This window comes from Miniopterus natalensis, chromosome 12, assembly GCF_054644295.1.
Source record: "Miniopterus natalensis isolate mMinNat1 chromosome 12, mMinNat1.hap1, whole genome shotgun sequence".
Lineage (NCBI taxonomy): Eukaryota > Metazoa > Chordata > Mammalia > Chiroptera > Miniopteridae > Miniopterus > Miniopterus natalensis.
The window spans coordinates 71,146,214-71,164,298 of record NC_142092.1 but is presented as its reverse complement, the minus strand read 5'-3'; the positions used below and the strand labels follow the sequence as shown (position 1 = coordinate 71,164,298).

General features: G+C 61.3%; 1 protein-coding gene across 4 annotated transcripts in view; it reads left to right on the top strand.

The window, feature by feature from the left end:
• The window catches only part of NTNG2 (netrin G2), a 53,629-nt gene extending 36,167 nt beyond the window's left edge, over positions 1 to 17,462 (top strand). For 3 of the 4 annotated variants that reach the window (XM_087823006.1, XM_087823008.1, XM_087823007.1), the window contains 5 exons: positions 5,500 to 5,672; positions 7,615 to 7,641; positions 14,805 to 14,972; positions 16,373 to 16,507; positions 17,230 to 17,462. In XM_087823006.1, the coding sequence (XP_087679132.1) occupies positions 5,500 to 5,672; positions 7,615 to 7,641; positions 14,805 to 14,972; positions 16,373 to 16,507; positions 17,230 to 17,462 (736 nt within the window). Of the gene's footprint in view, positions 1 to 5,499; positions 5,673 to 7,614; positions 7,642 to 8,541; positions 8,671 to 11,781; positions 11,857 to 13,225; positions 13,328 to 14,804; positions 14,973 to 16,372; positions 16,508 to 17,229 lie in introns of all 4 variants that reach the window. The other variant, XM_087823009.1, reaches the window with a different exon arrangement.
• The last annotated feature ends 623 nt before the right edge of the window (positions 17,463 to 18,085 follow it).

Genomic DNA, 18,085 nt, shown 5'->3' with positions numbered 1-18,085 from the left:
ACATTACCCGGAGCGCCAGGGCGCGCCAGGTGCCGAGGCCCCGACCCACGCCCCGCGCCCTGCTCTCATCCCCGGGCCTGGGCGTCCCAGGCCTTGAGGGTTCAAGTTCCCCATCACCCCTACGCCCTCTTTCCTCTAACACCCCAGCCCCACCTCTTCACGGAGGTTCTGGAAGACACCGGGCAGAGCTGATGCATCACCAGAACCCCCAGGTCCTAGGCTCTCCCTGTGCCCACCTGTGCACCCCATGTCTGGGGGCTCACTGTCAGTGCCCTGAAATCTTGGCGGGGTTGGACCTTTGAGGGGAGCCAGCCCTGGCCCCATCTCCCGCACACCCAAACTGCCCGCTTCCTTGGTTTCCCCCCAGGAGAGGAGCGGATGACATCACTCCCTCCAGCAGCCCGAGCTGACCTACATTCCGCTCACCCTCAGGTCTGGGAGGCTCTCCAAGCACCCGCTCCTCTCCCCACGAGGAGGGAAGGGCCCGGCTCACGATTTTCACGGAGCGATGGTGCCAGGCCCGTGTCCAGATGGCGCTCCTGCCGGCAGCTCCCGGGCACCGCCTGCCCCTCCCCGCAGGGCCTGGCACAGTCCCGCCTGGCACCTGCCGGTGCCCCTGCCGTCCTGACGACCACTTCGTGTGTCTGTCGGGCTCCCCAGGGCCCTGCGGATGGACAGGATGGGGTGGAGTCAGCATGCTGGTTGCCCCCCGGCAGAGACAGAGCGAGTTTCCCGTGAACTTGGGGTGTCTGGGGGTGAGTCCTGGCGCTGCCTCCCAACTGTGTCCTGTGGGGAGTAGGTGCCCCCCATGCCAGGCCTCGAGAGAGGTCAGGGGTCAGGTCAGAGAACCATCATTCACCATGTGGGTGAGCAGGGGTGGCAGGTGGGGCTGCCAGATAAAATGCAGGATGCATTTAATATTGTATTTTAACTAAAGAACAAATAATTTTGTAAAATATAAGTATGTCTTATGGGATGTACTTACACAAAAAACTTACTGCTTGTTTACCTGAAATTCAAATTCAGCCGGCATCCTACCTGTTTATTTTTTATTGATTGATTTTAGAGAGAGAGAGAGAGACACGCTGATTTGCTGTCCCACATATTCACGCATCATCGGTTGATTCTTGTTTGTGCCCTGACGGGCTCAAACCTGCAACCTTGGTCAATCAGGACAATGTTCTAACCAACTGAGCTACCCGGCCAGGGCCCTATATTTTATTTGCTAAATCTGGCAGCCGTAGTGACAGGAGGAGTGACCCTAAGATGGGGATGTGAGTGTGTCCCCCTTGTGGGGTCCCCAGCGGCCTGGAGAACATGTCGATTGTGTCTGCTTTGGGTGCTGCTGGCTGCTGAGAGGTCTGGGGATGAGGGCACATGTCCTTGGGTCTGAGCGCCTGGGGGCTGCAGGTAAGGCCAGCCTTCTTCTTAGGAACCCCCACACTCCCACCTGTGTCACTCGCTGGCTGTTAACAATAATAACAGCTGGCGTTATTACGTGCCAGACGCTGTGGCAAGCACGGAACGGCTCAGCTGGTCCTCCCGACAGCCCTGTCCCTCGGGAACAGCCCATTCCCATTTTACAGACCAGAAGACAAAGCCCCAGAGCCTGGCCACCAGCCACCACATGCTGCTCCAGCCCAGCCCTGACACTGCCCCGCCTTTAACTGAGCCGCTGCTCTGTGCCAGATGCTGGCAGAAAGCTCTGTGTCTCATGGTCGTGGACACCGAGAGCCCACTGTGTGCCAGACAGCGTGGTGGGCACTTAGGAACGAGATCTAAGATACGATTCAACCCTTCCAGTTGCAAACGAAAGGCCGAAGCCCAGAGAAATGACTCGCTCAAGGTCACCCAGCAAATCTGTCGCAGGGCCTGGCAAGCGTCTGACCACTGACTCAGCATCCACCTCCCCCCCCATGGAGAGACTGCTGCCATTAAAGAGTTAAAGGCATGGGATTCTGAGATGGGGGGGGTTGGGGAGGGGACAGTAAGGCCCTGGTGGGCTGCTGGCCAGTGGCAGCTCGTGGGCTGGCTGCCTTGCACTGTCCCTCTGCTCTTTACTAGATAATGCTTCCTGATGGATGAGCCAGAAAGTGCTGTGTCGCAGGGTCAGGCGGCTCAGGTGATGGCTTTCTGGTGAGATTGATGGCTCTCGAAGGTCAAATTCAGAAAGTAATTCCTTGGGAAAATTGATCCTATGGATGCAGGGGAAAGTCTGGGCTGGAGGTGCAGCCGGGAGTCTGGACCCTCCCCCAGGTCTGGGCAGGGGGGAAGCTGGTGCTGGGAGGGAGGTGGGAAGGGGGCCTCCTTCCTTTGTGGCTGCAGTTCCTTGGCCGAGGCCGGGCCTCAGGGCTGGTAAGCAGTGCCCGCCCCCCTAGTCTTGGTCGCCTGCGTGGAATCCACCTAAGGCGAGCGCTAGGGGTAGAAGAGTGGCCATGAGGTCACTGTTTCCGCCACCTCTATTTGTGTGTGTTTGTTTATTCAACAACTTCCCTGAGATATCATTCACACACCACGGAATTCACATACTTTAAGTGCATGATTCGCTGTGCTTTCAGTGTACCCCCCACAGTCAACATAGAACGTTTCCATCACCCGAAAAAGAAACTCGCTCCCCTGGGCCGTCACCCTCATCCCCTCCCCCAGCTCCTGTGGATTCGCCTCTTCTGGACATTTTACACAAATGGAATCACACATAATGTGGGCTTTCGCATCTGGCTCCTGTCACTCAGCGTGGTGTTGTCAAGGTTGATCCATGTGTAGCTCGTGTCAGTTCTCATTTCTTTTCATGGCTGGGTAATATTCCATTGCACTAATGTACCACATTTTGTTTTCCTGTTGATGGACAGGTTGCTTCTACCTTTTGGCTATTACGCATAACTCGGCTATAAATACCCACATACAAGTTTTCGTGTGGAAATATGTTTTCATTTCTCTTGCGTACATACCTAGGAGCGGAATTGCTGGGTCCATGAAAGTTTGGTTTCACCCTCTGAGGAACCGTCAGATTGCTTCGCACAGCGTCTGCACTATTTTATCTGCTCTTTCTCCGCACGCTCCCCACACTGGTTACCACCTGCGTTCTTGGCAACAGCCGCCCTACGGGCGGGAGGTGGGAACTCGGTGGTTTTGATTTCCATTCCCGGATGGCCGAGGGTGAGGAGCATCTTTCCATGTGCTTGTTGGCTGTTCGTGTTCCTTCTTTGGAGAAATGTCTATTCAGCTTCTTTCCCTATTTAAAAATTGAGTTGTCTTTTTATTACTGAGTTGTAAGAGTTCATCGTATCTTCATATGATAGAAATCTCTTTTCAGAGGCACAGTTTGCAAAACTCCTTCCCATTCTGTGGGCTGTCTTTTTACTCCCTTGATGGTGTCCTCTGAAACACAAAGGTACTTAAGTTTGATGAAGTTCAATTGATCTTTTTCCTCTGTTGCTTGTGTTTTGGGCGTCGTGTGTAAGAGACACTGCTTAATCCAAGGTCATGATCACCCCTACGTTTCCTTTCCAGGGTTTCCTCCTTTTAGCTCTTACAGATAGGCCTTTGCTCTGTTCTGAGTTCATTTTTGTTTCTGCTGTGAGGCAGGGCTCTAACTTCATTCGCTTGTACGAGGCTCTCTCATATTATTTACTTACTTAATAATTAAATTAACATACTTTATTTATTTTACACTTTTCCGACAACTATTTATTGTTAGTTGAGCCATGATTCAAGATCCTAGGGCGAGATGTACCCGGGCCCTCACCTCCCTGGGAGGATGGACGGCAGCGGGCGGGGGGCTGCAGCCAGCTCAGGTCCCCCCAGGAAATGCGCCTGCGCCCGGCAGCCACCCCAGGCCGACACCCAGGATGTGGGCAGAGGGACTTGCACACACGCCGGGACCATTCGCACGGAGGCATCACCCCCTGGAGCAGCCGTTGCCCTCTCACGGGGCGGAGGCCCAGGTGGTCCTGCCAGCAGCTCCTGGGCTGGCTCTGGCTGGGGAAGCGCCGTCACAGGGAGCAGTCCTGTAGTTCTTGATTTTGGTCTTGATGTCTTCTGCCATGTTGCTGACTCTTAAAGCCACCCCTGAAGCCACTTGCAGCTCCAAATTAATATACTTTTAAATTTTGGCCTCACCTAGGTAACAATGTCCCAGGTTTAATGAATTTGTCACTTAAAAGAAACACCGTGTATTCAAAAATACACAGTCACCGTTGAGCTGTTTTATGGTTCGTGCTGGGATCAGGGAGGGACACCTGGGTTTGGGCCAGGAGTAACCAACCATATGACCTTGGGCGGGCTTCCCCCCAACCTGCGCCATGTGGCCTGTCCGGCTCTGACACCCTGAGACTCCCTGCCATCGTCATTACAGTGCGCTTCTCAGATTCAGCTGGTCTTTTGCACATTTTTAACAATCCAAGGTCAATGTTACCACCCAAAGTTGAGATGGCAATCTCTTTTTTATGTAGCTGATATCTAAAAATATCTTGTCCTCAGGCCAGAGGCGCGGAATACATTCCTGGTTCCACACAGCTGGTTCCTCTCCAGCTAGCTCCGTGGGATATTAAATAGACTTGGGAAGAAAAAAAAAAATAACCTAAAACCTTCCGAGGTCAAATACCTTTTGCAAACAAACTTTCGTTAGACAAAGTCAGAAGGGTTTCATTCCCGCAGGGCTTGTCAGAGCCTTTAATCTGCTAGTACGCACGTGTTGCTGTGTGTTGGGGGCAGGCGGCAGGGTAAGAGGGCATTAGGAGAGCCTCATATATGTCGGCTTGTGGTTTGAGCACAGGATCATCTCTGGGGTCCCCAGTAGGAAGAGTCCCCAGTGCCAACAGGTGCCCGCCCATCCCCCTCTGTGCCTTTCCCAGAGCTGGGCACACAGAGGCCCTGTGTACGTGGCCACGGATTAGGACTCCAGAGAAACAGTGAACTGGTTTTTCCACAGGCCTCTTACTTCAGCTCTGTGTTGTGGTGGAGCTGTGTCCAGGCTGCAGGGAAAGCTGGGTCCATCCTTGGACCTGGGACTTGAGAGTCACCAACAGTGGCTGGTGTGTGTCATGGTTTCCAGGGAGCTCCCTCTCCCCAGGCCTGAGGGACCCTCTCCTGAGGCGGGGGGTGTACATGAGCTCAGGGGCTGGGGAGCAGCTCCTGCTACCTGTCAGCCCACCTTAGTCTAGAGCAACGGTGATCAGAAGCTGGTTGCTAAAAACATAGCATCTGGGACAAGTGTACCTTGTCGCTCTGCCCCAACAGAGACTTGGGAAACCCTGGAAACCATGATCCAGAAGGTACACCAGCAGCACAAGTCGGGGGGCAGCCTTCCTCCCGGGCGAGGACTGAGATGGCCCCCTCGACGGGAGGGGGGTCGGGAGTGTTTGTCCCAAAGAAGAATCCTGGCAGGTTGGACTGGGGGCCTCTCGGGTCCCTCCCGGCCCGGGCACCACCCCGGCCCCGTCCCTGGGACCAGCCGGCTTGCCGTGAGCCCGCTGACTCTCTGTCCCTGTGTCCCCGCAGGTGCAAGTGTAACCTGCACGCCAACCTGTGCTCCGTGCGCGAGGGCAGCCTGCAGTGCGAGTGCGAGCACAACACCACGGGCCCCGACTGCGGCCGGTGCCGCAAGAACTTCCGCACCCGGGCCTGGCGCGCCGGCTCCTACCTGCCGCTGCCCCACGGCTCGCCCAACGCGTGTACGTACGGGCGGGGCCGCGGCCTCCCGCCCTCAGCCCCGGGGTCCTGGGTCGCACACGCGTGCATATGTGCACACGCTACCACGCACAAACACGTGTGCGCACAAGCATGCGTGCACATGCATGTGGACGTGCACAAACGTGCGCACACACTCACACGCCTTGTTACTGGTTCCCGAGCACCCGGCCTTGTGATCAGCCCTGTGTGCTCCCCACACCTAACCTGCTGCTCTGGCCCTGGGCGCGGGGAACCTGGGGTGAGCTGCTCAGCTCAGCATCTCCCCTGCTGTCCTTCCCCTTCGTGACCCTGGAGATGAGAAGGCCTGAGGGGTGTCAGGGCAGAGGGGCGTGGGGACCCCTCACCAGCTGGCTGGTCAGCACCGTCTCTCATAACCAGTGTTCACGGGCATTCACAGCCACATGCTGCCTGGTCGGCCTCCCTCCACCCTCAGAGCCGCCCCTGGAAGCAGGTCTCCTGGTACCCTGTGCACAGAGGGGTCCTTTGAGGCCGGCACCGAGTCCCCTGATGACCTGAGTCCCCTCTGTTTCAGGGAAGCCATCCTTGGGTGCAGCCATATGAGCCTGCATCTGACACGCCCACTCACCGGGGGCCCAGCACGGTCCACCGTGACTCCCAGGGCGCCCGAAATGCAGGGGGGAAGGGAAAGCTGGCCCTGGGGGTCGGGGGCTCTTCTGGACCCACCCAAGTGGTTTCACTGATGTCTGACATGTCAGGCGCGTTGACAGAGCCCGCACTCAGCACAGCTTTTCACGTAGACCCTGGCAGCAGACCCGCTGGCGGTGTTATTACGATCGCCCCACTCTCCAGACTATCAGACTGAGGCCCGGGGCCCTCAGCGCCCTCCGGGATTTAACTTCATGGCATGGGCCAGCGCTGGGACTTAAGGCCGTCACCACACTGACTCCAGAGCCAGGGCTGGGTGGTGGCCTCTGGCACCTGGAGGGCCATCCCGCCCACCTGACTACCTGGCAGGGGCCCCTCCGTCAGCGCCCCAGGACCCACCCGGGAAAGATCTATGTGACTGATCAAAGCGGAAAGCCTTGCAGCAAGGTCACAACAGGCGTGTGCGGGTGGCTGTGTGACAGGCCTTTGAAGGGCTGCGTCTCACATTCCCACTTCAGAGGCACAGAGCACTGACAGCTGGCCCCTCCTCCCAGGTGCCCATCCCCAGGTCACTGTTCCCCGAACCCCCTTTAGTCCCTGCCACTCCCTCTCTGGCAGCCTCACTGGCATCGCCTGTCCTGCTGGCCTCCCCCTTCCCTCTCTCCTCCCTGCCGCCTCTCCTCCTCTCTGTGCCAGGTTCTCCTTCCAGAAAGATCCTCCAAGGTCTCCAGGCCCCCACAGCCAGAGACCCTGCCCTGCAGGTCACACCCCCTGTCTCCCCAGCAATGGACAGACAGGCTGGCTGGGCAATCTTGAGGGGCAGCTGACACTGCTGGTTTGGGGCGCTGCCCCCGCTCCCCTCTCCCTCGGGGTCTGCAGGGATTGTCTGAGGCCCCCAAGTCCAAGAGCAGGGGTGAGACTGGCAGTGACACGTGTCCTCGGCCTGAAGCTTCCTCACCCGAGGCCCCACCTTCTCTGGGACAACCAGGGGAAGAGCCCCGAGAAGCACAGATTGAAACAAGCCCAGGGTCCTTATGCCCTCCCCCCTTCTCCCCTCTCAGCAAGTGTCACTAACACCCAGGGGGCCAAGCTGCAAGTGTGAGGGTCACCCTGGACCACAGCCCCACCCCTCCCGCCTCCCTCACACAAAGGCCTTTCCTCACCTGGGTGCTCATGGATGCTTCCCCCGTGCTCAGAATCGCCCATGGCTGGAAGTTTCCTTCCCCTGGCCCTGCTCCCCCACCTCGGCCTCAAGAAAGTGGCAGCCTGGGCCCTTGCTTCCCTGGCCACCAGGCTGTGACCCTTCTCTCCCCACAGGTGCTGCTGCAGGCTCCACTGTTGGCAGTAAGTACACACCTGGGTCCCCACCCTGGGGATAGTGACCGGGGCCTGCAATGCCCAAGCCTCTTGCATGTGCTGGGAAGAGCAGGAGAGAAAAGCAGGGATCTCCTGCCCCACTGGGCCATGGGGCGCCCCACTCCCCCGTCATCACCCGTGTGCATCGTCACCTCTCACAGCTGCTTCCTGTCCCCTCCGCTGGGGCCTACAGTCCCACCCTCACAACTCCCCCCTCTAGCTTCTCGGTTAGTGCTGCTTTGGAAAGGTCCGCAGGACCCCTGGGTGAAGCCTGGCCCTGCCCTCTTTAGCCAGGCAACAGCGGGGGTCGGTCACCTTCTTCCCCGGCCAGCTGCAGAATCCACTCCCCCCAGTCTCCAGTGGGAGGCCGTGGGGTCGGCCTCCCTCCGGGCAGCCTGCAGTCATCAGCTCTGGTGAGGCTGGGGGAGGTAAGCCCGGGGCCTAAGGCGGCCAGGTCAGCTCACACGGAGCAGTCAGATCACCTGGAGGGAGCGAGGGAGGGTGGGCACAGGTGCCAGCCGCTGTCCTGAAGGCATCATCGCATCGCTGTGCCTGGCACTGTAGGCAGGATGGGCGTAGCATCCCATCTAACCCTTGCACTGAGGTGGGCATTGCCACCTGCTAGAGAGAGGTGCCAGTGTCGAGCAGCCGGCGGTGGGAGATCCCAAACCTCAGAAATGCTTTTGGGGGCACTGCCTCCCTCCACCAGGGCCCCTTGGGGCCATACCTGGCCTGGGCTGCCCCCTGCTGGGACACCAGTGGGTGGAGAGGGCGCCAGAGGAAGCTGGGTCTGGAGGGGACTCAGGCCCACCCGGGGGCCCTAAGCTGCTTCTCTGCATTGCCCCCACCCACCACCTCCCCAACCCTCTTGCTTCTCTCCTCTCTCAGAAGGCAGAAGGTCCCAGAAAGACCCTGTCCCGAAAGCCCCTGTGGCCTTGAGGGGGGACCCAAACACTCCTGCGCCCTCCACATTCACTGCTCGGGCCCCTGTGGCCCCCAGCACCCCACAGCCCACAGGTGGGTGCCCAGGTGCAGCCCAGGTGCCCCGCCTTCCCCACTTCTTGCCCAGCCCCCACCTCTCTCTGACCTGTGATGATGTTCTGGGGGCATCAGCCCTGGGGAGGCCGGGGCTTGGCTCTTAGAGGACGCTGGAACCCCGTAGCCACAGGAGTGTGGACGCTGGAACCCCGTAGCCACAAGAGTGTGGACCGAGGGGCCTCCAGGCCGTCTGGACTCACCTGTCGCCGAGACCCAGCCGGGGGGTTCAGGGCTCCCTTTAAGCTGCTGGACTCTTCTTCCTCCTACACCCCACTCCCCGGCACTGCTCAGGAGGGTGCCAAAAGGACGGAGTGACCTAGAAGGAGGGGCCCAGTGGCAGCAAGGCCCCCAAAGTTCCCCCAGAGACAGGGCTGTCTCCAGCGGGCCTCCTGCTTCAGCGCCCGCCCCACTGGCCACCCTCACCCTGCTGGGCCCCAGCCCCTCAGCAGCCCGGCCCGGGAATGGACACTCGGGGGGAGCCAAGAAGGCGGGGCCGAAGGGAGCCGCTGGGCCCGCTCTCAGAGCCCCGGCTGGGCATTGCCGAGCAGGGGTGCCAGGGCCAGGCGGGGCCCGGCTCCGCCCCGCTGGGCAGAGCGGCCTCCCCTCCGGCCCTGAACTCCCCCGCGGGCTTGGCCACACCTGGGTCTTATTTCCCTCAAAGGCGGCACCTGTCTGCGCCGAGGCTCGGGGTGCTGGGTGGCCCTCTGGTCTCCCCTGGGGTCTCGCCAGACTCTGCCTACTGCAGGTGCCACACGTCCTAAAGGGCTCGTCCTTCCCAGAGGGCCCAGGGACCCGGGCGCGGCGCCCCCGCCTGGGGGCAGCTCTCTCCTCTTTCCCGCCACCCCGGGAGGCGTCTGCAGGAGGCAGGGGCGAGCCAGGGGGGCCGAGGGTTTCAGGGGAGCCTCTTGGCCCAGGAAGCGTCTTTGGGGTGGAGAGCAGGGGTTACTCTGGAATTCAGACAGAACTTGGCCCGGCCACCTGAGACTTCTGCTTTTTTTGCTGAGCCTGTGATGGGTAGATGGGAACAAAAACAGTCATGGTGGGTGCTGTGTCTGCCTGTTCACAGTGGCCTGTCTGGGTGCGAGCAGGACGTTCTGGCACACGCACACGCACACGCACACTGAGGAACCGTCACTCCACCTCAGCTGCTTCTGGTTTGGTGCAAGGGGTGCAGGGCAAACCGCGAAGCTGGGAGCTAGGAGAGGGTCAGAGGCCAGGGCAGCGAGCGGAGCCGAGGTGACACTTGCATCGTGAGGAGGAGACCCCCCCCAGCCGCCCGACTGTTCAGTGGGGGCGTGGTCAGCTTTGCATCCTGAGCACAGTAGGGCAGCAGGGTGTTAAGGGCAAAAGCCGTTCCCGGGCGACAGCCAGTGACCTGAGGTGCCCACGTTTCGGGGTCCTCACTCCTCTTTAGCAACCGAAGCCCATGCCTGAGCCCCCATTGTGCCTGGACCCCCGCTAAGAATGACAGTGGCCGCAGCTGGAGGAGACCGGGCCCCTGGGTCACAGCTCTGAGACGGGGCGGCTGCTCTCCCTAGTCGCACAGGAGGGGGTGTTAAGGCTTAGGGAGAGGCGGCTGGGTTCCATGGTGCACAGATGTACCAGAAAGTTGTTTGAAAAGATAGAAGAAATGAAAAAAGCAAGGCTCAAGGTAACAGGATTACCAAGGCACTTGGGGAGGACTCGAACTCGGGGCTCGGTGACTCCAGGCCCTCCCTGTGCACTCAGCCGCCCCGCACTATCACCCTGTGACCTCGGGGGCTGTGAGGCGGTGCTGTCATTAAGACCTGGCTTGCACAGCTCCCAGGTCCCGACTCCGAAGGAACAGACGGGCCTCCATCTGGTCTTGGCACAGGACAGAGGCCCCTGTGAGAACCTCCTTCCCGCACACCTGAGCCTGTCCCTGGAGAGGCCAGCGGGGGCCTTTCCCGCCCTCCCCTCCCCCCCATCCCAGTCCCCGAAAGGTGCTGAGTCTCCCCAGGTGCCTCCCCACAGGTGCTTCGGACCCTGGCCTGAGTCGGGCTGGGCCCGTGAACCGCAGGCCCGGTGTTCCTCCCCCCGCCGGGTCTAGCTGTCTGCAGGGCAGGGGCTGCCGGTGGAGAGGCCGCTCCCACCGCCAATCCTCTCCCCCAGGAGTGCGGTGGGAGGGAGGCTCCAAAGCCAGAGCCTCGGGCAGGTTTTAGCTCGGCCCTAATTAAGCCCTTGCGATTGGGGCCTGCGGGCTGGGCTCATCTTTGAGCACCGGAGTCATGTCAATTCCACGTCCAAAGGCCCCTGGCTCCCAGCTGGAAAGTCTCCCGCACTTTTTAGCTGGTAGATTTTCTTCTTTCCCCACCAGCCAGCACCCCGAGTAATCCCTTTAGAAGCAGAAAGAATCCAGTTTCTCCCAGGCCCCTCTGGGCCTGTCCTTTGAAATTCGGCTCAGAGCAGCACCCTCATTTTGCCAGCCGCTGCTTCCCGGCTGTGTGTCCTGTTGGTCTTGGAGGGGGTGCTGTGGCATTTGGGGGTTGACTTACACTGGGGTCCCTGGTAAAAATGGGCTCAACCCAGGGGTTGGAGGGAAAGGTGGTGGCTGGGGGGCAGGCCAGACGCAAGAGGGCGTGCCGTTCCTGCGTTGGGTTGGACTCTCTGGACCATGTTTGATGTCTTGGCCAGAACATACGCCCCCTTTATAACCATTAGCCGGAGACTTCAGCAGAGAGCTCTGGGCCCAGACACGGACTCGACCCGACTCTGCCTGTCATTGACTCTGCCCGTCAGTGGGAACAGGACCACATAGGGAGGGTAGAAGAGTCCCCAAATCGGTGTCCCCCTGAAGAAAGGCCTGCCCAAAGTCTGCAGATTCTCAGGCATGGAGACGGCCTCCCATCTGGCTTCCAGTCCATGCCCTGCCCGCTGCAGGCTGCAGTAGTGTAGACACTGCCTCTCCCATAGATTTGGGCCTAGTTCTATTTGGCGAGTGTAGACAGAGCTGCCTCTTATAGTGCTGCTTCTGATAACAGGCCTGGGGGGCGTGATGCCTCAGTATGTCCCCAGGATACCCCCAGCCCCAGCCCCTTGCATGACTTCCTTCTCTTCTTTCCCCCCAAGAGTGGAACAGACCATGGACAGCAGCCCCCCCAGGGGAGAGCCCCCCCTGGCCCCAGGTTTCCTCCAGTGCAGAAGGTATGGGGGGATCTCCTTCTCAGACCCCTAGGCCCCTCCCCCTTAGTGGAGGTAGCAGGTGTGCATGGTGGGGACCTGAGGTGGGAGGGTGCCCCAGGGAGCAGAGGGGAGGAGCCTTGGAGCTCTACCTGCCCCACACCTAACTCTCACCTACTTAGGGTCAGTGTGGCATCACCAACCCCGCTTAACACCCCCCCCCCAAGGGCTCCAGAGCCAAGTGGAGAACCCTCTGTCTGGGCATTGATGGAGCTCAGTGTCAGAGAGGGCTTCCTGAGGGGGAAGGGGTGGCCAGGAGGAGGGGGAGGCAGGCTCCACGCAGCAGTGCCAGCGAGCGGGACAAAGGCTTGGTGGTCGGGTGGCAGTGAGTGGCCCACCTGAGCAAGGAGGGCTGTGGGGAGAGGGGTGGAAGGTCCTGATACCAGGCGGAGAGCTTCATTCTCTGACTGCAGGGGCAAGAGACAGGCGTAGGCCTGTTTGTAGCCATAGATGGAACACACAGGAGGCACATGGGACCTGCCCGAGTCTCCGAGAAGGGAAGCCATCCAAGTCCCAGCCCACCTGTTCCCTTGTCATTAGACTAATGCCCCCTTAGGCAGCAACCCTGCCCCCCACCCCAGCCCTCCAACTCAATGCCCTGCCCGCACCAGCTCTGAGCAGTGAGCAGGGCTTTGCGCGCCCTCTGCTGGCAGGATGTTCTGGAGCTGGAACCACCACCCGTCAGGGAGGGGCTGCAGTTAGTCCCCAGCAACCTGGAGGCCCCTGAGCCGGCATCCTCCCGGGCGATGCAGACAGAGCCGGCTGGAGCCTTCACTTCCCTGCCCTGGACTGGCGGGGGCACCAAAGACTTCCAGGGGGAAGGGGATGCTGAGCGGGTGATGCCCCCGGCAGGCTCACCCACAAACGTGGGGTGGATTCTGGACAGTCAGGGCTCGTGGGAATCGTGGACAGTAAAGGACTCACTTTGCCTGGGGCAGGGAGGTTGCTTCATGAAGGAAGAGAGGTGCCAGAGGCCACAGGCCAGGTTCAGAGTGGGTGTGAGGCTCACGGGAGTGCGGGAGTGTGCTTTCGATCCATCACAGAAGCTGTCCAGCTTCAGCAGCGGGCCTGCGCGCTGCGGGGATGCAGGAGTAGTTTGGGAAAATGAATCTGGCTGGGTGTGTAGCTGGTCTCCAAAGGGGGACCAGAGGCAGGGCTCGTTCCACATGATCCCAGATAGGCTCTGTCACCTCAAATCTGAGCAGGTGCTAGAGCTGCCCAGAGCTTGCAGGGCTCCTTGGGAGCCTTTGCTGGGCTTTTCCTGGGCCCCAACAGCCCGGCCTGGGCAGCTTAACTAGGGCTGATGGAGGAGTTTCTTTGTCATCTCTCCAAGCTGCGGGCACCCTCACCACTAACCCTGCCCCTGCCAAGGCCTCCAAACCTTTCCAGATCAGGCCTAAATCTCCTCAAGTGATGCCTATTGAAGAATTCCAAGGTAAGGGAAGGCCCCAGGGCCGGGTCAGCCCTCCTCCAACACCTTACCGCCCCCCTCCACTAGAAAACACTGATGCAGGATGGAGGGCCCACACCAGGCTCAGAAAACCCTCCCGGAGTAGCTGGGTCAAGGTGAAACTGAGCCTCGCTTCCTTCTAGCCCTCCCGCCCCAAGGGAGTTGGGAGCTGGAGTGAGTCAGAGGCACAGTGGGCAGCACAGGGCAGGCAGAGCAGCCGCCAGAAATAGCACATCCCAGCTCCCCTGGGAGGTGGCCCAGGGGCTCGTCTTAGTTGAAGCAAGATCTGGCACACGGGAGTCACCAACACTGCTCTTCGGGACACTTGAAGGACACCTTGCCTTCTTGTCCCTGGAGAAACTGTGTGAAGGAAGCACATCCAGGAGACTCATCTCCTCCTGGGCACCTCTCAGAGGCTCATTTCTCCAAGGCTTCCCATGCCCTTGACCCCTAACACCTGGTCATCCCTCCCTTTCTCATCACAGAAGGGAGGTTGGGTCCTCTGGAGACACCGGTGGTGTTTCAAAGGGTGGCCAGCATCCTTCCTTGCTTGGGGGTAGCCACATTGGCTTTCTTATTCAAGGGGGTGTTGAGTCCCAAAGGAGGGACACCTGGAAATGGCCCCCCTTCTTGTGTCAGGGAAGGCAACCCTCCTCACCAAACCCCACCCCTTCGTGGGGTCGTGGGATCCACCTCCAATGGTGGACACTTGCCCCAGAAGGTCACAGGACTCGCTCAGCCCCTGGAGCAGATGTAGGGCTGGAGGAGACAGCGGGGTGGTGTGGAGATGGCTGCCCATCCCCCCCAACCCCCCTTCCGTGTTAGAGTCAGAAGCTGGGCCAAGACTAGGGGAAGGCAAAGGGAGGGGGCCCTCTGGTGTCGATCAAATTTGCAGAAGAGCTCAGGCTAATAAGGAAGGACCCTGCAGGTGGCGCCTTTCCTTCCAACCGTCTTCCAAAGCAGCACGGGGAGGAAGCTTCTGGCCATTTCCATCATGCCCAACCTTCCTGCGTGTACCTGTCCTTCATCGAGTCACTGGGGACACGCAGTGAATACCGTGAACCCAGGCACTGCCCTCCCCGAGCTCCCAGGCTGGTGGCATGAACCATCCTCCCTGCATGAATCATCCCTCATCACCCTGGCATCTCTCGGGCATCCCCGCTAAGAGCACCTTGCCCTGGCACCCAGCAGGTGCTGCCCACCGGCCCTCCCTGGGGCCTGGCCACAGGGCCAGGTGGGACTCTCTGGGCTGAGGCCCAAGCTTGTGGGCCTGTCTCCTCAAATGGTACAGAGGGGCTGGAGGCCCAGGTCCTGTGCCAGGTCCTGCACCCTGCTTGTCTTGGGGCGGCCTTTCCTCTCCCTGGGCCTCAGTTTTCCCGAGTGCAAGGGGAGGGGGCGGCAGGAAGGCACAGTCTCCTCGGACTCACTGACCCTTGGTGTTTCTCACGCTCGGCCGGCCCAGACTGCGAGTGCTATGGCCACTCCAACCGCTGCAGCTACATCGACTTCCTCAACGTGGTGACCTGCGTGAGCTGCAAACACAACACGCGGGGCCAGCACTGCCAGCACTGCCGCCTGGGCTTCTACCGCAACGGCTCCGCCGAGCTGGACGATGAAGATGTCTGCATCGGTGAGCGGGGCGGGCGGGCAGGGCGGCCCTGGGACCCTGCTGGCCCCGGGTGCAGGGCGCCTGACGGCCGAGCAGCGTTAGGTGGGGTCTGAAGGCCTGTGTCTGAATCCCTCTGGAGGCTGTGGAAATTCCCACTTCAGGCCTCTTTAAAGAATCTGCTCTGTTAATCACCTCCCGTTGGGTCCTCCCCCAGGGCACTGGAGTTTCAGGGGCACTGGTTCTCGTGCTTGCCTTGCTGTGTGCATTTGGACAATTTCCTTCCCTTCTCTGGGTCTCAGTTTCTCTGTTTGTAAAATCAGGAGGTGGGTCAGATCAAAGGTTTCCAACCTTTTATCTGTGGCTAATGCCACAAAATCCTCCAGTGAAATTCTTGAATGCTTTATAAGCAGAGCCCAGCTTACAGAGCTGCCCTCCACCTGGTCTGCTTTTTCAAATTCTGCTCCAGAACTGCCTTTGGGGACCTGGGCCTGGGCAGAGACAGGCCATCCCACAAGGCCAAAGCCATGGCCCCCAACCAACAGCCAGCAGCCTGGACAGACTGCCCACCACCCCTGTCCCTGTCTCCAGCAGAGGCCAAGTCAGCCCTGGTGCCCAACGCCCTGGGGACCCCAGTGCCCATCCCCCAGGCCAGCTCTGGCTGGGAAGGGGAAGGGCTGCCCACAGCTGGAACTGTCGGTCTGAATTACAGCTCAGGCCTTCCGATAATTCTATCAACTCTAAAGTGATCCAAACGGAACTGTGCTGCCAATGTCATGTGGGCCAGCTGCAGGGACATGGCTAGGCCCCTGGATCCGATTAGAGGCTCCCCTGCTCCCCCGGCGCCCCCTCCTCAGTGTCTGTGTGCCTTAACCCCTAGACCCAGCACTGGGCTTCAAGGGTTCCCAGAGGGGAAGCATTTGCCCCCTTGTGCACAGCAGAGGCCCCAGGTCACCAGTAGGGAGCCTGGAGGCCTCTGGGGCTGGGCTGCTCCTCCAAGCGCCCTGGAAAGGAGCTATAGGTGAGGGCCACCCCCCAACCCACACCTACCACAGCCCCCAGGGACAGAGGCCCCACTGCCTCTGATGAGGCTCCTCCCACCTGTCAGATCACAGGTCTTTGGAGCTGGGAAGGATCAGCCCCTGCTCCAGTCCCAGGTGTGGAGGGAGACTGAGGCCTGGAGCGGGACAGGGTCCCTCCCAGACCGGGGGGCGGGGGGGGGGCGGCAAGAATGCCCGGGAACGGAGCCGGTCTTCCCTCGAGATTCGGACACCCCCATCCGCTCCCACCTGCCATGCGCCCGCGGGCTCACGCGGACATGGCAGTGCGGAGCCCGGGCTGCAAGGAATACGGGGCGGGCGGGGTGGTGTCCGTGCCCACAAGTCGCCCTGACAGCACCGCACACGGTGCACCTGTCCGTCCAGAGTGTAACTGCAACCAAATCGGCTCCGTGCACGATCGGTGCAACGAGACCGGCTTCTGCGAGTGCCGCGAGGGCGCGGCGGGGCCCAAGTGCGACGACTGCCTCCCCACGCACTACTGGCGCCAGGGCTGCTACCGTGAGTGTGCCCGCTGGGGGGCGGGGCCTGCGCTGTAGGGGCGGGGCCTTGCTGTAGGGGCGGGGCCTGCGCTGTAGGGCAGGGCAGGGAGCCGTGGGGGCGGGGCCTGGGCCTGGCGGGGGCGGGGCCTTGTAGGGGCGGGGCCTGCGCTGTAGGGCAGGGAGCCGTGGGGGCGGGGCCTGGCGCGGGGGCAGGGCAGGGAGCCGTGGGGGTGGGGCCTGGCGCCGGGGGCGGGCCATGGGGCGGGGCCTGGCGCTGTGGGGCAGGGCGCCAGGGAGCTGATGTCGCCAGGGCAAAGGCCCAGCCGGGTGGCGGGGCTGTGGTCTGGGGACAGGGTCGGTGTCAGGTGGGAATCATGAGAGGTCGAGCTGGGGTTCCTTGGGAAGGGAGCTGGAGGAGGGAGGGAGCGGCGCTGTCCTGGGAAGCGGCCTGGCGGAGACCCGGTGTGAGCCCAGGTAAGAGGGTGGGAGGGCCCTCCGGGACCGTGGCACCGCACCCAGGCCAGTGCCCAGGAGCGGGAGAGCCAGGAGCAGCGGCGGGAGGGAGGCAGGGGCCAGGTCTCCCAGCCCTGGTTACCATCCACGCAGGGACGTTTCGCACCAAGTGCGTCCAGGCCGCGTCCCCAGGGCCTCGCACATCCCAGAAGCTCCCAGGTGGGGATGGTTGGGGCGGGGGGCGGCAACCGGGCCACCGCCCGAGATAACGGCCCCTCCGCCCCGCAGCCAACGTGTGCGACGACGACCAGCTGCTCTGCCAGAACGGCGGCACCTGCGTGCAGAACCAGCGCTGCGCCTGCCCGCGCGGCTACACCGGCGTGCGCTGCGAGCAGCCCCGCTGCGACCCCGCCGACGCCGGGGGCCTGGACTGCGACCGCGCGCCCGGCGCCGCGCCGCGCCCCGCCACCCTGCTCGGCTGCCTGCTGCTGCTGGGGCTGGCCGCCCGCCTGGGCTGCTGAGCCGCGCGCGGGCGCACCGGCGGGAGAGGGGCCCGCGCGCCGCGGGCGCTGCGTCCTGAGCCCTGCGCCTGGGGGTCGGGGCGAGAAGGGTGCGGCTCGAGCTGCGCCCAGGTGCTACTCAGCAGCCCTCCGCCCTCCAGACCACCTCCGGGGCCCCGGCCCCGCGGCAGGGGGCGCTGGGGGTCCTGGCCCAGCGGCTGCGATTTTGGTCTTTGTTTTTCTATTTCCGGCCGCCCGTTTCTTTCTCTTTTTTTGGCTGGTGGTGAGACGGGGGGTGGGGAGAAACGCTGCTCGCCCAGCACCCCCAGGCACACACACACTCGACTGTTGCGGACACCCCCTGCGTCTGTCCCTGGCTTTCCACCGGCCAGCGGGCCCTCAACTCCAGTTGCCTACAGCTCCAGTCGCTGACGTGATTCTTTTGTATCTTCTCGGTTTTCTTTGCAACCCACCAGACCCCAGGCCGGAGTGACGAGGAACTCGCCGTCTGGGGGAGGGAGTTAGGAAGGAGGGCTGCGAGGGCTGGAAACTGTTTTGTAGAGAACTATTTTTGTTTGTACTTACCACTCCCTGTAAGGAGGGACGCGAGCGGCCGCCGGTCCCCGCGGGGTGGGTGATGGTGT